Source organism: Phodopus roborovskii, unplaced genomic scaffold, assembly GCF_943737965.1.
Source record: "Phodopus roborovskii unplaced genomic scaffold, PHOROB, whole genome shotgun sequence".
Lineage (NCBI taxonomy): Eukaryota > Metazoa > Chordata > Mammalia > Rodentia > Cricetidae > Phodopus > Phodopus roborovskii.
In genome coordinates this window covers 32688360-32709264 of record NW_026126407.1, presented here as the reverse complement: position 1 = coordinate 32709264, position 20905 = coordinate 32688360, and the positions used below count along the sequence as shown (strand labels likewise).

General features: G+C 40.3%; 1 protein-coding gene across 4 annotated transcripts; it reads left to right on the top strand.

Annotated features, from left to right (window-relative positions):
- Window positions 1-1249: 1249 nt before the first annotated feature.
- Med7 (mediator complex subunit 7) lies at window positions 1250-5604 on the top strand. Of its 4 annotated transcripts, none has more exons than XM_051180891.1 (3): window positions 1250-1405; window positions 3763-3938; window positions 4643-5604. In XM_051180891.1, exon 3 carries the CDS (start codon window positions 4660-4662, stop codon window positions 5359-5361), a length of 702 nt encoding a protein of 233 aa, XP_051036848.1. In that variant the 5' UTR covers window positions 1250-1405; window positions 3763-3938; window positions 4643-4659; the 3' UTR covers window positions 5362-5604. The 4 variants fall into 4 exon arrangements, with proteins under 4 accessions (XP_051036848.1, XP_051036849.1, XP_051036850.1 ...); XM_051180892.1 differs by having other exon boundaries at window positions 1320-1576; XM_051180893.1 differs by lacking the exon at window positions 1250-1405 and adding an exon at window positions 1569-1716.
- The last annotated feature ends 15301 nt before the right edge of the window (window positions 5605-20905 follow it).

Genomic DNA, 20905 nt, shown 5'->3' with positions numbered 1-20905 from the left:
ATCCGGTTCTGTCATTCCTTTGTCAGTATTGGAACAGAATTTCTTTGGGATTCCTACATAGTTTGAAGACCAGCAGATTTCCAGGAATCTTTCAGGCCTCCAGCGCTAGATGAGGGCTGCGGAGAAACCTCTTGGACTGAGCAACTACAGGATTCTCAACCTTCCAGGCATGAAACAGCCATTGTTAGACTACTTGGACTGTATCCTGTGATACACTCTAGTAAACCATATATGCATATATATTCATTCTACCAGTTCTGTTCCTTTGATGACCCCTAATATCTTTTCAGCAAGGTAATAATTCTATGGGTCTATGAAGAAATAAAGAGCCCTTACCTTTTAGTGCTGCATACTGGACTAGAGATGAAACGATGTTGAGCATGTAACTGTTGAAGTTGGCAGTGAGTAGACTGCACTTCACTTTATACCTGCAATTCTCCATGTTTAAAGAAGGAAACTGGGAGGATCTTGTTTGTGAAGCAGAGCCATTTTACCAGAACATTCTTATCTTACTTTTAATACGCAGTGTGCATCCTTAATACTCCCATGAACTTGGATATGAACAACTCTTGTGGGGGGAAAAACAAAACTAAACTAAATACCGAAAACAAAAGCCTAAGCTGAAAGTTTTCCTGCTGGGCCTGAAGGCCCATTATGTACTCTCCTGAGGCTGGGAAGGGACATCTGAGGCCAGCCTGGGCTACACAGTGAAACTGCTCCCTCCCTCCATTAAAAAAAATTACATAAAATTAATTTCTTTCACTTGTCAGTTTGTGGAAGAATTGCAATAGACATCTTTGAATTCCTAAATGAAAATAAAAGTGAATTGGAGGGGGGAAATGGAAGTTTAGAATTTTAGTCTTAATCATATTCAGAAATATCTACATATATTTGCAAATATTTATACACGTGTACGTATATCACGGAGTACAACCTTACATTAAAAACATTTTTGATGCTGAGGTGAGCTTTGACAGAATATTGCTTATCCGTGTTTTCTGATTTTTAAATAAGGCAAGTGGATTCCCTTTTTAATTCTAAGAGTCTCATTTAAAAGTGGGGGCGGCGAGGAATAGGATTATTAGACAGTATTTTCTTCCACTGACAAAATGAACGAAGAGGCACCCTGCAGACCTGACCTAGGCGTGGCGGGAGTGGGGAGGAAGGTGGGAGGGGGGAAGATGCCCGAGAGAATCCCGGGAGAAGCGGAGGGGGGGGGGGAGGAGAGAGAGAGATGCCGAAGTGCGCATGCGCATTGCCTTGAGGGCGGGAGTAAGACCTGTTCTAGGACAGCCTTGGTAGCCAATTAAAGGCCAGCGTCAGAGGCTTCTTCCTGAGAAGGCAACCGGAACTTGTGCTTCTGCAGCGCTGAGGAAAAGTCGCTACCGGAAAAGCAGGCGCCGAGGTGAGCGAGCGGCCGCGGTTAGCGACCGCAGCCTGAGCCTCTCTCTGCTCCCCCGCGGCTGCGTCTCCGGGCGTGGAGCGCCGAGGGCCGGCGCGGGGCATCCTGGGAAGCCCGGGCCCGCCCCTCCCTACCCCCCCCCCGTCGCTCCGCGGAGCCTGCCGGAGGCCGAAGGTGAGCCGAGTGCTCCCCCTCCGGGCTTCCCACGTGTGGGACGAGCCCGTCTGGAGGTTGGGAGGCCCGAGTTCTCGTCCCCACGCCGACGGCTTTTAAACTGTCGTGGCCTTAGCCTGTACTGTCCCCCGTCACCATTGGTAAAATGTGAAGAGCCACCTGGGAGCGCAGGGGCTGGGGGAAGGGGGGGGCAGAGGGGCGGTGGGGACGAGCAGGAGCGGATCCGGATTCCCCCTTCACCAGACTTCCGAGGGGTCCCAGTTATAGGGGACAAAGTGGACCACGTCTCTGAGCTTGCGATGCTTTCCCCCCAAAAGCAAACACTAGGAAGTGTGAGCCTTGCAAGTGCTAGTAAATTACGGCCTCCAGCGGCTTTGAAAAGTTCGGTTTAAACCGGTGATGGGCGGATCCTGTCCTGTGGCCGGCTGTTCCGCGGGAAGCTTCGCCAATTAGTGAAGTTAGGGGATTTGTACTAGGCGCAGAAACAAACCACAAACAAAACATCCAGCGTGAGGAGTCCCGCTGTTACCACTTGCCAGCTTTTTGATGTATGGCACCAAGTTTTACACGTTGGGAATTGTCTTCTTGTCTCTAAAATCGAATATGGAGTGGTTGTGTTGTTGTGAAGATGAAACGACGGTGTAATTTACCGGTGCCGGTCACTTACTGGAAGCCTCTGGGAAACTGCGGGTTTAGGGTGGGCGTGGGGAAGGGAAGCACAGAGCCTCAATTTCTAAAGCCCTCAGTGGGTGAAACTTAGGCTGTGGTTGCAAGAGAACGTTCGTGTTTTAGGTATGTATATACTGAAGTACTTAGGGGAAGAGGTGTGAGGTTGAGTGGGTGGGGTGTCCAAACAGTTGGAAATCTGAAGAATTTGGTGGCTGACCTCAGATTTAACTTATTCAAAGTGTGATCCTGGTACAGAGCCCATATGTTACTTGCCCCAGTTGGTGGAAGATGGATGATGTATCTTGAAACTCAGATCAGTGTGAAAAGGCACTCAGGAATCTCCTCATTGGATAATACACTTAAATTGGAATAGCAAAGGTTATTTTGACCATGTGGGTTGCAGTGTTGAGGTTTATTATTTTTAGTTATTTGGGAAGTACATAAAATGCTAATGTGTTACTAAAACTGTACTAACTTTTAAGATGGAGCTTCCTCCAGAAAGCTTGGATAATAATAGAAGTTTGAAATTTAACAGTGCTTGTTTTTGTTTGTTTTGTTTTTGTCAAAATGTTTATAGGGTCTTTAAGTGTTTGGTTTGGGAAACCAGTGTACAATAGAAAGCAAAAGTGATTGTGATATGAGATTGATAAACATGGGTAGTTTCACTGTGGGAAAGAAGTTCTTTTTCCCAGAGTATGTTCCAACATAGGCCTATTCCCCCCCCCCATCAGATGTGACAAATAGTGTATTGTGTACCATACAAAAGCACCTCAGATATAGACCTTTTTCTCTTAGTTTTTAGAATTTATATTTTGTTCTTTGAGAATTTTATACACACATACAATGTGTTTTGATCATACCCACTCCTTCCCCTCTAATACCCTGTAGACCATCACCATATCTCACACCCAACTTCACATACTTTTAAAATACTAGTTCTTAAAGGTAGTATTTTTAGCACAGGCTGACCCAAAATTCAATATGTAGTCCAGAGTGGCCTTGAACTCACAGCTGTCTTGGGTTCTATAGTGTGACCCACATCTATGACAGTGTAGGTACTTTTTCAAAATAACAAAAAAAAAAAAAAAAAAAAAAAATGCTTAAAAAGAACAGTAAAGTTCTGTGCCAAACCTTTGGTGGACTTGGCTGGCTGCTTCCCACTTTGCATGCTTTACATTTGTCAACTTACATAGAATACATGAGTCCTTCCTTAACCCTAGCATCCCTCTTTCCTAACCAGGCAGAACAGGTGTCCTTACTTCATAGTCACATCAAGTCTGGCAGACAAGAGTGCCCTTTAACAGGTGATGGGGACTTGAAGAGGTTCAAATAATTGTAAGATTTCCAAGTGACACTGCTTCATATTCTCAGAATTTCCTTCATATACAAAATCTACATACCTTGGTTTGATTGTATATTTAGATGCTAGAGATTGTTTAGTGGCTCTTGTTGAAGTTGTATCTTCTTTGAAAGAAGCCACAGCTTTGCTTTATTTTTCTCTTCCTCTTCCTTTGCAGGGTCACCTGTTCCTTTAGGGTGAAATTAGCATACCTGTTGTCTTGACTGGTCAACAAGTTCTCAGTTTTCAAGGCATACTTACCTAACACCAGGAAGCTTAAAGATAATATGGTCTGAATTCACAGTGCACTTCTGAACGTCGAAGTTGGTGTTGACCAGGCTGCCTTGGCCATAGGTTGGTAACTTTTCTTCCTAATCAGTGAAGCTTCATGATACCGTGACACATGTCATAAGAGCATCTCCCTCCCACCACACCCCTTTGTTTTCAGTATACTTTGCCCAGGTCTATCTTTGAGAGATTGCTAGGTATTGGGATCTTTTGTGTTCTGGAAGTTTTTTTGGTTTGTTTTTTGTTTGTTTTTGTTTTTCAATGCCATTACTGCAGTTACCTGTTGGAGTGGGATGCTGTGGCCTCTCTGGATGTCTCTGCCTCACAGACCCCCCCCACCCCACCCCCCATGGTCGGGGTGGGGGGTGGTGGCAACAGGAAATCCTAAGCACAAAGCAAAATCAAGACCCTGAACATCCATCTGTAGGCTGTTACCTTTCTTTTGCCTCAGCAGACACCCAACTGATGTGGGGCTGCCCCAGCTTCCAGTTCACTCAGATTTTCTTTACATATGAAAAAGTGTAACTTTTGTTTATTAACTACTGTTGAAAGCACCGAGGAGATAAAGGCAAATAATATGGGTGTTAACAACATAATCTTTAATTAGATAATAATTGATTGGCTATTCCCTTTTTGTAAATGTTAATTTTAAATCTGAGATGTCTTGTCTTGGACCCTGTCCTGTCAGAAGGAGGAAGGGCATACTCTGAAGACACTGATGGGGGTTGGGGGATAGTGTTCTGCTCTGAATCTGTGTTCTGTTTCGTTAGGTTCTTGATTGTCTACAATGGGTGAACCACAGCAAGTGAGTGCTCTTCCACCGCCTCCAATGCAGTACATCAAGGAATATACAGATGAAAATATTCAGGAAGGCTTAGCTCCCAAGCCTCCCCCTCCAATTAAAGACAGTTACATGATGTTTGGCAACCAGTTCCAATGTGATGATCTTATCATTCGCCCTTTGGAAAGTCAGGGCATTGAACGGCTTCATCCTATGCAATTTGATCACAAGAAAGAACTGAGAAAACTCAATATGTCTATATTGATTAATTTCTTGGACCTTTTAGATATCTTAATAAGGAGCCCTGGGAGTATAAAACGAGAAGAGAAGCTAGAAGATCTTAAGCTGCTTTTTGTACATGTGCATCATCTTATAAACGAATATCGACCTCATCAAGCAAGAGAGACCCTGAGAGTCATGATGGAGGTCCAGAAACGTCAACGTCTTGAAACAGCTGAGAGGTTTCAGAAACACTTGGAACGAGTAATTGAAATGATTCAAAATTGCCTTGCTTCTTTGCCTGATGATTTGCCCCATTCAGAAGCAGGGATGAGAGTTAAAACTGAGCCAATGGATACTGATGATAACAGCAATTGTACTGGACAGAATGAACAACAAAGAGAAAATTCAGGGCACAGGAGGGACCAGATTATAGAGAAAGATGCTGCCTTATGTGTCCTAGTTGATGAAATGAATGAAAGACCATGAAGAGTATTTTTTCTTTTAGTGAGTAGCATCGTATATTAGTTTATTTTCTCTTGGGCAGTCTTAAAAGGTATAACTAAAAAATAAAGGAACTTTTCTCATTTGAAATGCTGTAGGTGATAATTTAACAGTAAGCATAGGTAAGAAAGTATATTTGAGTAATGACCAGAAAAAAGCAGAATGTTTGCTATTGTATGGGATAGTCCTATTTTTGGAGGTGGAATAAAAATTTGAAGTAATATTGAACTGTCATTCTTATGGGGGGGAGTTATTTCCTTTAAGACTAATAAAGGGCATCAAACTACGTGTGAAATTTTAAAGTGTTTAGATTTATTACAAAACAATACAGGAGCTATTTTCCTGATGATTGTTCTATAAACTCAGTATCACAGCCTTCTTCCTCCTTATCTTCCATAGAATACCCCCCAGTCAGGTAGTCAGTCTTTGGTCACTAAGTTTATGTTCATTTTAGTCATTAAAATATCTATGTGCTAACTGTTTCCTTTGTTAGCTGTCTTTGTGCGTGTGAGTGCGTTGCCTGCAGAGGCTAAAAGGATGTTGGCTTCTTTGGAGCTGGAGTGAAGGTGGTTGCAAGCCATTTCTGTGGACGCTGAGAGCCAAACTGGTACTGTACAAGAGCAATATGTACTTTGAAGCACTGAGTCATCTCTCCAACCCCTGCATTATTCCTTTAAAGCCGACCTCAGGTCTTCAGTCTGGAAGCTTACAATGAAAAAAAGGTTTAGTAATAGAAACTGCTAAATGTGTACCAAATATTCCTATTTTCTTCTGAGATATGTTGTTGGACAGCGGTGTAGCCACATTTCCCCACACAGTGCCATACATCCACGTGAGGCCATGTGACTATATTCTACTTAAGATGTCAAAAGTTAAGTTTGAGTCCTCGCCGTGAATGACAGTAACAGGTAAGTCTTTCATCAGCTCCATGTCTTAGCTAATTTTATTGTATGTGAGCAAGAGAATTCTTTGGAAAACTGATTTTAATTTTTGCACTTTCTTCTAACTCATTCCTCTTGAACCATGGTCTTGTCTTAGGAGGGTAGCTTGGTTATCAAAGGCTACCTGCCTGTCTTTGTCTTAATGTAGACTAAAGATTTTCAAAATATAACTGGAGCTATAACATAACTTTCTTGGGGACCTATTAGAAATAAAAGTTTTTATGCCATACCTGAACCAAAAGCTTGAAACATCATGAACAAGCCTTTGATGTGATTCTCATGTAACCTCAAAGTTCAAACCCACCCATAGATGTAATACACTTGGTTTCCTAGGAAACCACAAACAATTTCTTAGCCTCTGGTTTGAGCAAAAGGATTTATTCCATCAAGGTCTTATTAGCCCTGGAGCTTTCAGAGCTCAATTTTAAATGGTTATGATCCAGTTCTATGAGAAATGTACATTCTTTGCCTTCACAAATGGATATAGGCCTTCCCTAAGTAGATACTGCTGTTGAGCAGCTGTTACTCTGTCTCAACATTTCTTTTTTTCTTTTCTGGTATGTGTTTGGTAAGATTGTATCTTAGTCACTTAGCTATTATAGCACCCTCAGAAGAGTCCTGCTTCCAAGGTAGCCTACTCAGATCAACTTGCCCACATTATCTCATTTGCAAACACGTATAATGTGTTAGTAGCACTGTTCTGATCACATACAAAGTTATCCACAACTCAACCTATTTTCACTCATAGATGGAGGAAGTACAGGTTCAGAGAGTTTGATGCAGCCAAGATAATACAACTAATAAGTGAAAGAGTCAGGTTAGAAAATAGGTATTCCATGCCAAGTGGTGGTAGTGCGCTTAGTTGTGGTTTCTATTGCTGTAAAAGAGACACCATGGCCAGGTAATGAAAACATCTAATTGGGGTGGCTTATAGTTTGGAGGTTCAGTCCATTATCGTGGTGGAACACGGTGGTGTGTAGGCAGGCATGGTATTGGAGAAGTAGCTGAGTCCTATGTCTTGCCAGCAAGAGGAAGTGGTCTGAGACACTGGGCAGTATCCTAAGTATAGGAAACTTCAAAGCCTGTCCCCACAGTGACACATTTTCTTTAGCAAGGTGATACCTCCTAACAGTGCCACTCCCTATGAGATTATGGGGGCCAATGACGTTCAAATTACCACATGCACACCTTTAATCCCAGCACTAGGAAGGCAGAGGCAGGCAGATCCCTGTAAATTCAAGGCCAACCTGGTCTACCAAGTACCAGGACAGTCAGGGTTACACAGAGAAACCCTGTCTCGAAAAGCAAAACAAAAAAGGAAGTAGGTATTCTGTTTCATAGCCAAAGCACTGAACATCATTCTCAGTCCTCTAATTTGTAATACTCTTAAGTTATATATGTAGATAGCTCTGTTCCAGTTTTTTAATCCTGAAATCCATGCCTATAAATACCTCATAACCCTAGAGAAAACATTTGTAAATGGAAAGAATGACTTCTTTTGAACATACTAAGCATGATGAATTGGTTAAGACATGTGTAGCTTGAGAAGATTTTAGTGTTTGTAAGTACCTAAAAACCCTTCTTGGTAGTTAGTGTTCTTAAGCGTCATGAAAACTGAAGCTTGAAGCTTCAAGTTTACGGTTTACTTGGGCTGGAATTGCTTCCTTGTCTTAACCATTTAGTAATGCACTGAGGATCATACAATTTCTGTTTCATGTACTTGAGTGCTATGCTATGACTTGACAGCAGTCATAGACATTAGGTAAATGAAAGCACTATGTTCTATGTTCTAATCCAACTTTTATATATGAACAGTAGGAATAAAATATGGACAACAAAATTTGAATTTTATTTATTCAAGCATTTTGTGAAGTATTCTTTTGAGTTTTTGGGCCACTTAAATGTAAAATTCTTCACTGTGGAAATTTAAAACCAGACAGTAGATTCAATTTGGCTGATGGACCACATGGTTTATTTTAAATTCCAAAGTGTTATCACAGAGATACTAATGTAGGGCCAGTAGGATGCCTCCATTGGTAAAGGGAGAGAATGGACCCCCAAAGTTGTCCTTTGACTTCTACATACATCACACACACTGATAATAGTAATAAATATACTACAAAAATAAGAACATTGAAAAAAAAAAACTAGTCAGGCAATGGTGGTAGATGCCTTTAATCCCAGCTCTCAGAGGGAAGGCACAATCAGGCAGATCTCTCAAGTTCAAGGCCAGCCTGATCTACAGAGTTCCAGGATAGCTAAGGCTACACAAAGAAGCCCTGTCTTGAAAAACCATTTTTTTTTTTTTAAAAAAAAAAGACAAAATAATCTTTATAGCTACAGCAGTGTATTATGCAGTAGTACTTAGAAAGCTATGGACATTAGCTAATATCCTTCCCACCACTCTCTTTTTAAAAGTTTACTTTGTTTATTTTTGGTATTTTGAGACAAGGTCCTCCTACTTAACCCTGACTGGACTGGAACACACTATGTAGACCAGACTGGCCTCAGACTTTTAGTGATCCTGCTACTTTGGCCTCCTGAGTGTTTTCGTTTCAGGCAGGTGTCACCACACTCAGCTTCTATTTATATTTTTCATTTGCAGATACTTGGTTATATCTATGGGGGGGGGGAGTGTACTTCCACGCAAATGTCTGTCTTCTGCAAACTATTGACCTTTACCATTAGAGATTTAAGAACAGGCTTCATATTGCAGTGAGATGATGTTGCCAATAAGTGGCAGTCTTACTTAAGTGTAAGGCTACAGGCAGTTGCAGCGAGGACCAAAATAAAACCTAAAGGTACTGCTTATGAACTGCTCAGTTATCCTCATTCAGAACTGAATTAGGTCTTTACATATGTAGTTGATAATCTGTTGAATCAGAGATAACTATTAAAACGTACCCATAATGCAAGTGGGAGTGATGGCTGGCCAACACCTGGGATCTCAGCATTCTAGGGGGTGAAATGGATAAGAGGGTGCATTTACAGACTAGGGTGCCCTACCTTCCAGAACATTATCTCAAAAAATAAAGTTTATAGGGAATACATTTCATTAAGATAATTTTCAAAATCAACCTAAATATAAGTAGAGTCAAAACATGTTTGTGGATTGGAACTGAACTTGAAAAGGGCCAAATTTGTCCTGAATTCATTTTTAACTCTAGTGCAAGTTAATAGTTTTCTATCATATTCTAAAATTTTAAACTGATTCTAGGATTCATAAATTTTATTAAAGGGACCAAGACAGAGAATAAAGGAAAGGATTTTCCCTGCATGTTACCAATATCTATCATGCTACTATAATTAAAGCAAAATGTTGCATTGGCAGAGAAATTGGAAAAGAGCTGAAAGCCAGGAAAGCTGTGTCTATATAACATGATAAAACACCATGGAAATGGAATTACAAAGTGAGGGGAAAATCTTGGAATTTCAGTAGATGGGGTTGGAGTAAAACATGCAAAACTCAGGTGTAGAAGAATTAAAGACAAAATAGATACTATTTTTTTTTTATTGTAGCAAAAGTTATTTATGCTTTTATAAAAAGTGGAACCAGTTGGGCGAGATGACTCAGCAGGCAAAGGTGCTTTTTCAATAACTTGACTACCTGAATTCACCAATTGGGCCCCATGTGGTAGAAAATGAGAACTACTAAAAGTTGTTCTCAGACTTTCACATGTGGGGTCAGCCCAACTGGATCAAGAAGCCAGCTGGCTTGAGGATGCTTCAGGCCACCATATTTGCTCTTCTCACATCAGCAAGCTTTTGATTATATAGGCAAATACTTTTTAAACCTCTGAATAAGAGAAGAAACACTAAACTAAAATACAAAAATTAACTATTCACAAGAGAAAAGATTGGTCTATTCCATACAACAAAATCAATTAAATTGTGTTCAGGAGATGGACAGATGTCTCAGCAGTTAAAAGCACTTGTTGGACTTTGGATTTGGTTCAGCTCCTAGCATTCCAGTTCCAGGGAGTCTGATACCTTCCGATGTCTACAGGTACTAGGCATGTACAAAGTGCACATACATATGTGCAGGCAAACCACTCATACAAATCTGGGAGGCAGGGAGAGAAGGAGAAAGATCAAGAGAGAGAGAGAGGAAGTGCCAAAATGCTACAGTGAGTGGCAAAATATTTGCCACAGATGAAGTCAGTAGTGGACTAACATCAAAAATTATGAATTATTTGTATTAGTCAATATAAAACAGAAACCCAACGGACTGAGTAAAGAACTTGAACAAGTATTTCTCTAAAATTAAATTCAAATCTGTATAAATGAAAAGTGCTTATTAATAACTAGGGACATACAAGTTAAAGTCATATGACATGTTCCCACATCCTTACCAGTTGAGAAAAAACCCTTTGTATCAAAACCACAAACAGAAAAGCCAATCTTGACAATACCACAGCTCAAAGAGATTTGTAATTTGCTTTGAAACCCATTATGTCATCAACTTGTGTGCCTTCTTAATAGCCGTGTTTGGTTTATAGGTGTGCACTATGACACTCAGCAAAATATATTCTATATGTTTGTGGTTGATGAGAACATTGGAAACTAATTGAACATTATCTAACAAGATTACAGATCCATTAACTCTACTTTTAGAAAGACATTTAAAAGACTCATGAATATCAGTATTTATCTATGAGAATGTCCAGAGTGGCATTATAGGTAACTGAAATGAAAAGGAAACATCTAAAACAGAAGGGACAACAACTCTTGAGACGTCCACTCCCATGTTCAGGTGTGTGTGTTAGTTTCTTCCTGAACACCTTTCATATATTAACCTTCGTACTTAAAACATATTTAAAAAACCACTTAACCATTTAATAAACTCCCAATTGTACTTAAAAAAAGAAAAAATAGAATGGTCCCATCTGCCTAGCCTAGGTCCTGGTGCCAACAAACTCTGGCTGCTCTCAGAAGCAGCCAGAGAAGCATCTTTTTGCAGTGGGCAGCAGTCAAATGGAAAAATGTGTAACAGTCAAAATGATGAGAATGAGAGACTGAGTGTTCAGCTTTAAATAGGACATCTCTATTAATGACTTCCCCTCACCCCAGGATCAGGGCACATCCAGAAGAAGGGACAGAAAGAATGTAAAAATGGGAATATGGGGAGGAGTGTTGTGTGTGGGATGCTGTCCTCTGGACATGAGATGGCTGTGCAATCATGAATTCACTAGTGGAGACTTGTAAAAAGACCTACACAAGATCAAGCCAGCCAGAATTGCAGTACAGATGGGGTAGATATCAGTTCCCACTCCTTACAGAGTAGTCTTTGCCAGTTGATACCTGAGAGAGGAACTATCAACTGTTTTGGAAGATGTGACCACTAGTAAGTTTCCCATGCTCCAGTGGATGTCTTCATACCCGTGTAGATAAGGACAGCACTAATTGAACTAAATGGGTTATCAAGCAAAACAAAAGCTCCACGAAGTTGTGAAGGAGGCTTGTAAAGATACAAGGAAGTTGGAAGGGGAAAATGGGGAATAGTTAGGATCACATTCCATTGTATACTTGTATGAAATTTTCAAAAATGATGAAAACGGGAATGGACAATTTGAGGTATATCCATTTCCAAAAAGACTTTTCAATAACAAAAAGTCCCACAAGGATACAAATAGCCAGGGTGGATCTTACAGATATACTTTCCAGTTAAATAGATGACAAAACACCATAGATTACATGATTTCATTCCTAAATTTTTGGAAACAAAGAACTACATGCATTATTTTGAGATTCATACGTAAGTAGTGAGACTTTAAAAAAAGACAAAGAGAGGACTGGTGGTTGTGTGCTAGGTTGGTGGAGTGATGGTGTAAAATGCTAAAAGCCCTGGGTTTGATCCTCAGCACTGGTTTTGGTGGCACATACCTGTAATCTAAGCACTGGGGAGGTGTAGGAAAGAGGAGTTCAAGGCTGTTTTAGGATACATAGAATGTTAAGAGGCCAGTCCTGGATGCATAAGACTGCCAAAAACATCACTACAAAATTGCATTGCAATATCAAGGGTAATACTTACCTACAGAAGCAAAGTGTTGTGGCCAGGAAAGAACAGATGACTTGGAGTGAGGCTTCAAATGGACTGTAGCAGAGTGGCTGTATTTTTTAGTCCAGATTTACTTGCATAAAAATATTGAATAATCCATAAATTTGTGTTTATACAACATTCTATTATAGTTTCTATTAAACAAATTTTAAACCTTAAAGCCATATTGTGAAATCATTGCCCAGCCCTTTTATTGGAAAACAATTGTCTGACAAGAAGATTTTGGCAAAGGCACAATGTAACAGAAGATTTTTTGCTGCCAATGGACATGTAAAGGAGATCAGGCACTTTGGAAAGCAGCTAAGCATGATCTTGAATTGGATGTCTTTGATCAGAGAAAAATGAGCATACACGGAGCGTGGATGAAGACCTGAAGTAGTAAGATGAAATGAAAGCATAAAAGGTACCTCATCAGACTGATGGTGAGTGTGCCTATGAACTGAAGGGAATGGAAACTTACCCAGCTGAACCTATATAGCTGTTAGTAAGTTGTCAGAAAGAAGAACGCCATACTGGTGAGCAGTGTAAAGGACAAGTTGTACCACTTCCCATCTGCACAGCCTCTGTGGGCAGTAGTGGGATCTCCCATTTTCAAGATGAGACTATAGACAGGATTTCCTACAGTGAGTCACACTTCAGCAGAACGTTTTCACCAGTACACACTTTTCATCCTTTGTAGCTGCATGGCTGGAGTCTGAGTGAGCTGGTGAGGGGTATTCTTCCCACTGCCCTCTTATCTCCATGATGAGGACATTTGCTTTTTCAGATAGGATCTGTCTTCCCATAGAAGCCTCTTGACCAGTGAACGTGAGATATCAGAAGACAACCTGTCCTCACTGGACCACTGATTTTTTTTGTGTTTCTGGGTAAAGAGCACTGGGGAGGGTGCTAAGTATTTGTATATGTCTGAATATGACCTAAAGCTTAATTTATCTATCATGCATTCATAATTACCAGATATAAAACTACAAATACAAGTGATCATCATCTTCTTAAGGTTGTGAAGTTTAAGTCCTTGTGAAACACACAACACTTCTTTTTCTTTTAAGAACAAGAATACATAATTTGTTTGTTTTTTGAGACAAGGTCTTAAATTCTTGATACTCCTTCCTCTCCTTCCTACGTGCTGGAATAACAAACATGTGCTTGGTTTATTGGATCCTTGGGATAAAACCCAGGGCTTCATGCCAGGAAAGCACTGTACCAATCTAGCTATATCTCTAGTCCAAGACCCACATTTATTTGGAAAGACAGTCACATTAGTGTTTTTTCCTTGTTGGCACAGTAAAATACCTGACAGGGAAATAATGGCAGCTTGTATCATTACATTCATAGGAAGCAGCCAGAAACGAATGCTGGTACTTAAATTGCATTCTTATTCTTCTTCTTTTTTTTCCGGTATAGGATTCCATCCATGGCATGATGTTGCCTACATTTAGGATGCATCTTACCACCTCTGTTATTCTAACCTAGGAATTCTCTTACAGAAACACTCAAAAGTTTGTTTCTATGGTGTTTCTAAACCCCATCAGGTTGGTAATCAAAAATAACCGTCATAGCAGACTCCTGAATCTTGAAGCCTCCTTCCTTTGTCCTTGGAAGTTTTTTAGGTGATGCTTCTTTTTGCTTCCCAGCATCCACTGCTCTCAAAATGTACATTTATTCATTCATTTATTTATTTCTATTCATTCATTCACTCACTTCCTTATGATGCTGAATAGCAAGCTCATGGTCTTGGGTATGTCTTAGGTAAAAACTTGACCACTGAGCTACATCCCTAGCCTAGTCCTGAAATTAAAAAAAAAAAAAAAACCCACAAAACTTTAAAACTTCTATTTCTTTTTAACTCTACATATTTATGGCATACCTTGTGATTTTTAATTTTTAAATCACATTTTTACTCTGCAAACATAATTTCACCTTGTTGGGGGGGTGGTACTATGAATTCGACATCCTCATGTATGCTAGGCAAGTACTCTATCACAGAAATATTCACTAGAACCCTTTTTCTTTTTAAACTTTTTATTTTGAGACAGAGTCTTGTACTTGTTGTTTTTTACCTCCAAATAAATATACATGGAGGCTTATTCTTTCTTATGAATGCCTGGCCTTGGCTTGGCTATTTCTAGCCTACTTTTCTTAAATCATCCCATCTACCTTTTGCTTCCGGGTTTTTATCTTTCTCTGTTTCTGTATACTTTTCTTTATTTCTTCCTCTTGGCTTGCTGTTTAGCTGAGTGGCTGGCTGCTGTGTCCTCCTTTTCTTGCTGCTCTGTCTCTCCCAGATTTCCCCTCCTATTTATTCTCTCTGCCTGCCAGTCCCACCTATCCTCTCTCCTGCCTTGCTATTGGCCGCTTGGCTCTTTATTAGACCAATCAGGTGTTTTAGGCAGGCAAAGTACCACAGCTTCAGAGTTAAACAAATGCAACATAAAAGAATGCAACACATCTTTGCATCATTAAGCAAATGTTCCATGGGCATAAACAAATGTAACACATCTTTAACTAATATTCTACATTAGTCACTAAATTACTCTTGCTGGCCTTGAACTTGCTCTGCAGCCCAGAAAGACCTTGAACTTGTAATTTTCAGCTTCTCAAGTAACCTGGATTTCAGACCTGCACTATCATGTCTGGCTTTCTTTTTCCATTTCTTGTTTTATTATCTGTATCTCTGTCTCTGTCTCTCTCTTTATCCCCCCCTCCAGTGTTCAAATATGCATTTTGTTGTTGTTGATGATTATAATGTTTGGTTTGATTTTTTTTATTTCATTTTTCTTTTTTCATTTATCTTTTGAGACAAGTTCTTGCTACGTAGTGCATACTAGATTTGAATTCTCCTGCCTTAGCTTCTGAAGTTCTGGTGTTGTAGGTATACACTACCATGTGTAGGTCATTTATCATTTCTTTATGATGAATACATTAAACAAACTTCTCTGTGTACCTCATGCTGCTATGTAATTCATAATGTAGCCCAAGGTAGTCTTGAACTCGTGGTAGCCTTTCTGCCTCAATTACCTCAATGCTGAGATTAAGGACATGAGCCACCACACTTAGTTTATTTTCAGGCAGTGCAATCCGTGTATCTATAGCAAGAGATGAGGCTACACTACAGGAGATAAAGGTTTTCAGAAACTAGTGCTAAGAGTGAAAGCTGTGGGCTGACCAGTTTGGCATCTCTAGTTGTACAGCAATCAGGTAGTTGTGTTGCAATATCAAATACAGAGCAAGCTATGAAGCATTAAAAAAAAATCAACCTGAAGCTCACTAAACCTCTAGAGCTAAATTTCCCTTGCAGGAACTATGGCAGAATGACAGAAAGAGGAAGTGAAGTACATGATACCACTAGGAAGCAGACAAGCCCAAAAGCCCAGAATGCATACCATTTCACACAGATGCTGTTTACAGAACCAGCAGTGACTGGGAAGTGAAGGGAAGTGAAGAGAAGACTGTCATCAATTAAAAGAGACTTCCAGCTGCATGTGGATACCTTGTCTGAGTCTGGATCAAAACAAATCAAATAATATTTTTAAGATAGGAGAATTTGATTATGGTCTAACGTGAGGTATAAAAAAATGATCAACAATTTTATATATATTTGAGTAGTAGTGGTATCATAATTACACAAAAGGATTTCATTTTTTTTCCTTTTGGAAATAGATGCACATTGAAGTCTGAGAGGATAGCATAACATGTCTATGATTTTTTTTTTAAAAAAAATTTAGTTTAGCAAAGCAAAGAAAAATACAAGGAATAAAAAGTCCATGCAGTATACCATTTTGTCTAAATAAGAAAAGGGTGAGTCAGCTCAGTGGTTCAAAGCATTTTCTGAGCAACCTGGACAATTCAAGTCTGATCCCTGGAACCTACAGTGAAAGGAGATAACCAACTCCTAGGAGTGTCCTCTGACCTTGGTACATTGACATGTTCCTGATGCCCCACTCCCATCTCCATCTGACACTCCCTCCTACCCCTTCTCATCTCTTTCTCTGTGTGTCTCCCCTGTATCTCTCATTCTTGATGTCTCTTTATCTCTCTCACACACACCCCTAATAACAATTTTTTTAAATGAAAAGGAATAAGAATACATTTCACTTTTTTTGTATGTTTCCAGAGACTTGAGGAAAGTAGGAGTCTAAGGTATAACTACAGGGGTGTGGGGTAGGAACAAGGCTCCTAATGTATGTTTTTTCATATTCCTATAACTGTTTGTACATTTGAACACGTAGCTGGCTTTGATGCTATTTGTTCTTCAGTAGTTTACATATTGAAAGGTGAGGCTTTCAAGAGTTGACCCAAGGGGGAATTTGACTAGATCTCGAGGAGGACACCATCTTTGGAGGGACTGAAAGTAGTTATTACAGACACAAGATGGCTGTCACACAGAGAGCAAGTTAGCCTCCTCACCGGCTTTGCTGCATCTCCATGTGATCTCTCCCCGTTGCACACCTTCCCACCAGCATGATGCCATTCTGCATGAGGCCCTCCCAGAGCTTAGCCAACATTGATGCTATGATGCTGAGCCTCCAAAACTGTCCTTGATAAAACTTTTTTCTTTATGCTACTTCATCTGAGTATCATTACGATAGAAAATGGATTGGCTCACAGGGTAAAGGTGCCACCAAGCCAAAAGACCTGAGTTTGATCCCTGGAACCCACAGGGTGGAAAGAGAGAGCAGACTTCCTCAAGTTGTCTTCTGACCTTCATGTTGGCACTGTGTACGGAATAAAAATGAAAATAATGATAAAAAGAAAATGAACTAAATATTACTTTAAAAAATAAACAATTCAATAAAGTATACTCCTATGTGTAGGCAAAGAGCCCTCAAGGACTAATTTTGACTACTTGTTTAAGAGATTATCTAAGTTTATGTTCCGTGGAAACTATAAAATACATCCACAGAGGGCTTTATTGTGTTTCTGTTTCCCTCCCCTTCATGTTGCTTATTGCTAAATGTAGTCATTTATGATGCTGACCTTGTGTTTTAGCATAACAAAAAACCTATTAAGAAGTTAAGAAAAAAAGAAATTAATATGGAAAAAAATCAGAAATGAGTCCCTTACAAACAGAAAAAGGATTATGTGGATCTTTACAGACTCTTTCATGTCTGTACTTTAATAAATTAGTAACAATTTTATAAATAATAAAATAATGATGATCTAATAAGTTAATATATATATATATATATATACATATCAGTGTATTACAGAGCTGCTAAAAGAAATGGGCATGATTGAATATACATATATATATATATATATAACATATACATATATATATATATATATATATATAACATAGAGCTTGGGCAGCAGGGGCAAGAAAGATGATAAGTTTGAGGCTAGCCTGGGCTACATAGAGAGATCTAGGTCATCCTAGATTGCATCAAACCTCATGTCAAACAAAGCAAAGCCAAGCAAGACAAAGCAAGGCAGTAAAAGCTGGTCTCAGTTCTAGGAACTGCCATTGAATAGATGATACAGAACAGCTGGTGCTTTGGAAGCCTTCCCCAAGGCCTTTGCAGAGTAAATATGGCCCCGAGCCTCTCTCCATTGTACTGGAATACTTCCCTCAGTTTGTTCATAGTAGTTGACAGTAAAGATATGAAATTCATGCAACATAGTTTATAATGCAAGTATAGGGCTTGGGGGGGGTCTTGTTCTTACTTTAAATTGCTATACATGTGCAGTGGGACCAGTCATTCTCCCTGAGTCTCTCTTGTCTATAAAATGAGGATATTGAGTATCCCTCATTGCATGGTGCTGTGCAACTTCATGTACTGAACAAGTTAGACATTTAGATTAAATGAGGGGACCCTGGCAGTAGGACCAGGATCTATCCCTGGTGCATGAGCTAGCTTGTTGGAGCCCATTCCCTACGAGGGGATGACATGTTTGGCCTTAACACAGAGGGGCTTGGTCCTGCCCCAAGTTAATGTGCCAGGCTTTATTGACTCCTCATGGAAGCCCTTACCTGTTTGGAGTAGTTGATGGGGGGGGGCTGGGAGCAGGGCAGGGGTGGGGGGAGGAGGGGTGGGAGGGAGAACTTTGGTTGGAATGAAAAATGAAATAAAAAATAAAAGTAAATGCATCTAAGGCAAGGTGAGTGACAGGGCTAGGAAGGACTGATACAGCAAAAACCCACCAGGTTTTCAGAAATCACCCAGTCTGTGAGCTGACTTCCCTCTGCGGGAAACCTTTGGTTTTCAAGGTGTCTAGATAAATGTCATTCTTCAGTGGCTGAGAATGCTGGTGTCTGACATGGTACCTTGGTCATAATGACATGGCAGGGACTTAACACATTCTGGCAATTCATGTTCAAAGTCCCCCTTTCCTCCAGCGGAACAGAGATGGAATGGAATATTGAGATCCACTCTGTTCTATCTACATACTGGGCAAGAAACATTGCTGAAGCAGGTGTTTCCTAAATGGAAGATTTTGAAAGTTTGAAGGTCAAAGTTGGAATGATTTTGGAGCTTTGCACATATTCCTGACACAACTTCTTTGGTCTCATTAATAGAGGGCATTCTATGTAGCCCAGGCTGGCCTCATACTCAGTGAACCTCCTAACTCAGCCTCCTGAGTTTGGGAATTACAAGCACGCACCACATGTCACAGTGTCTTGGTAATTTCCTTGCCTCATAAACCATTATAAACAAGGGAAGTAGATACAATAAACTTATAGATTACATTGTAAGGTGTATTAGACTGAGGATGAAATCAAAGTAATCTATGTATGTAAAGATAAGAAATATAGCTGGGTGTTGGTGGCACACGCCTTTAGTTCCAGCACTCAAGTGGCAGAGGCAGGTGGATCTCTGAGTTTGAGGCCAGCGTGGTCTGTAAGAGCTAGTTCCAGGATAGGCTCCAAAGCAATACAGAGAAACCCTGTCTTGAAAAAAAAAGAAAAATAAAAAAAGATAAGGAATATAACACTATTCATTACATTCTCTCTCCTCTCCTCTCCTCTTCTCTCCCCTCTCCTCTTCTGTCCTCTCCTCTCTTCTCTCCTCTCTTCTCCTGTCCTGTCCTCTCCTCTCCTCTCTTCTCCTGTCCCCTCCTCTCCTGTCCTCTCTTCTCCTCTCCTCTCTTCTCCTCTCCTCTCTTCTCCTGTCCTCTCCCCTCTTTTCCCTCCTCTCTCCTCTTTCCTCCCCTCCCCTCCCTTTCCCAGGCAAAGTTTTTCTGTCTAGGCTGTCTTGGAATTTGCTTTGTAGACCAGGCTAGCCCAAAGTCAGAGATCTGCCTGCTTCTGCCTGGGATTAAAGGTTTGTACCACCATGTCAGGTTTCATTGTTTTATTCCCCAGTTCAGTGCCTGGATCAAAGCAGGTACTTCAAGAACACTGGTCACAGGCTGATGGATGGATGGATGGATGGATGGGTGGATGGAGAGTGATCTGACTGCAGGAATACATGAGTGACATGTTTATATTTTTGTTCCCTGGTAGCCAGTTGGGTTTGTACATGGACCATCTCAGGTTATTTTATCTGAGGTATTAGAATACACCCTCCTCTTACTGTGACTAACACTTTTCTTTCTCTGAAATAGGGGTTCCTTTTTATTGATGTCATGTGATAAACGTCAGCATGCCTGCAGGCTGTGTCTAGTGTGACTTGACACAGAACAGGAACATTCTCTGCTGTGACTAGATTAGCAAGTCTAACCGAGGAATCGCTGGTGGTGAGGCACCCTGGGAAATAGGCTGACCTCAGTGGGTGTGGTCGGCGCTCACGATTCTGGAGTAGATAGAAGTTAGAGGAAGTACCATTTTAACTGGACAGTTAAAGCTTTGCCTGCACAGAATTGGCCTTTGATTTCCCTGCCACATACTAATGTTTTCACCTCTTACTTTCAACTGTATCCTCCTGCTGTTGCTACTGCTACTTGCAAGTAAGTTTGGGCTGGTACCTTTTCAGTTGGGGAAAGATTATTTCACAGAGGGCAAGACAGAGATACAGGATGGGCATACTGGTGTTATTTGTAATAGCCTATGCTTGGAAGCCACCTAAATGTCAATAGTGGCAGACCAGGTGACTAAATTTGATAAATAGCCATGATACAAATGGGTAGCCTAATTGAACTGGCAATCACAATGATGCAGAGGAAATGATGGTGTCCAATTATGTGTGCAAGCATTGCCGGAGAACAGCATCACATGGATATTTTTAATGTTTGGGCTCCAGGAGGGGGTAGCTGGGGGTAGGAAGAATTAGGAGAGGAAGTCCAGCTTTCATATGTCTTTCATGTGGTTTGAATATATTATCATGTAGATGTGTTATTACAAAGGAATTTATTTTAAACTTCAATGTAACGTATGAGTAGTATGAAATATGCAAGCTAAAAATGAGGATGGGGTTACTTTTCTTTTTTTTAATGAACAAAAAACTAGCCCAGATAGGTGAGCTATTTTCCTGGCCAACAATTCCCATTTTCTGAAGGTTTATTTCATTTGCCCAGGTTCTTTATCTTCAAAAAACTGTTCACAATTCTCTCTGAGGGCGGAAAAGAGTGTATGTTGGGGGGTAGGGTG

Coding starts and splice junctions, on each gene's coding strand:
- Med7 (XM_051180891.1), top strand. CDS start 4,660: ATGGGTGAACCACAGCAAGTGAGTGCTCTTCCACCGCCTCCAATGCAG.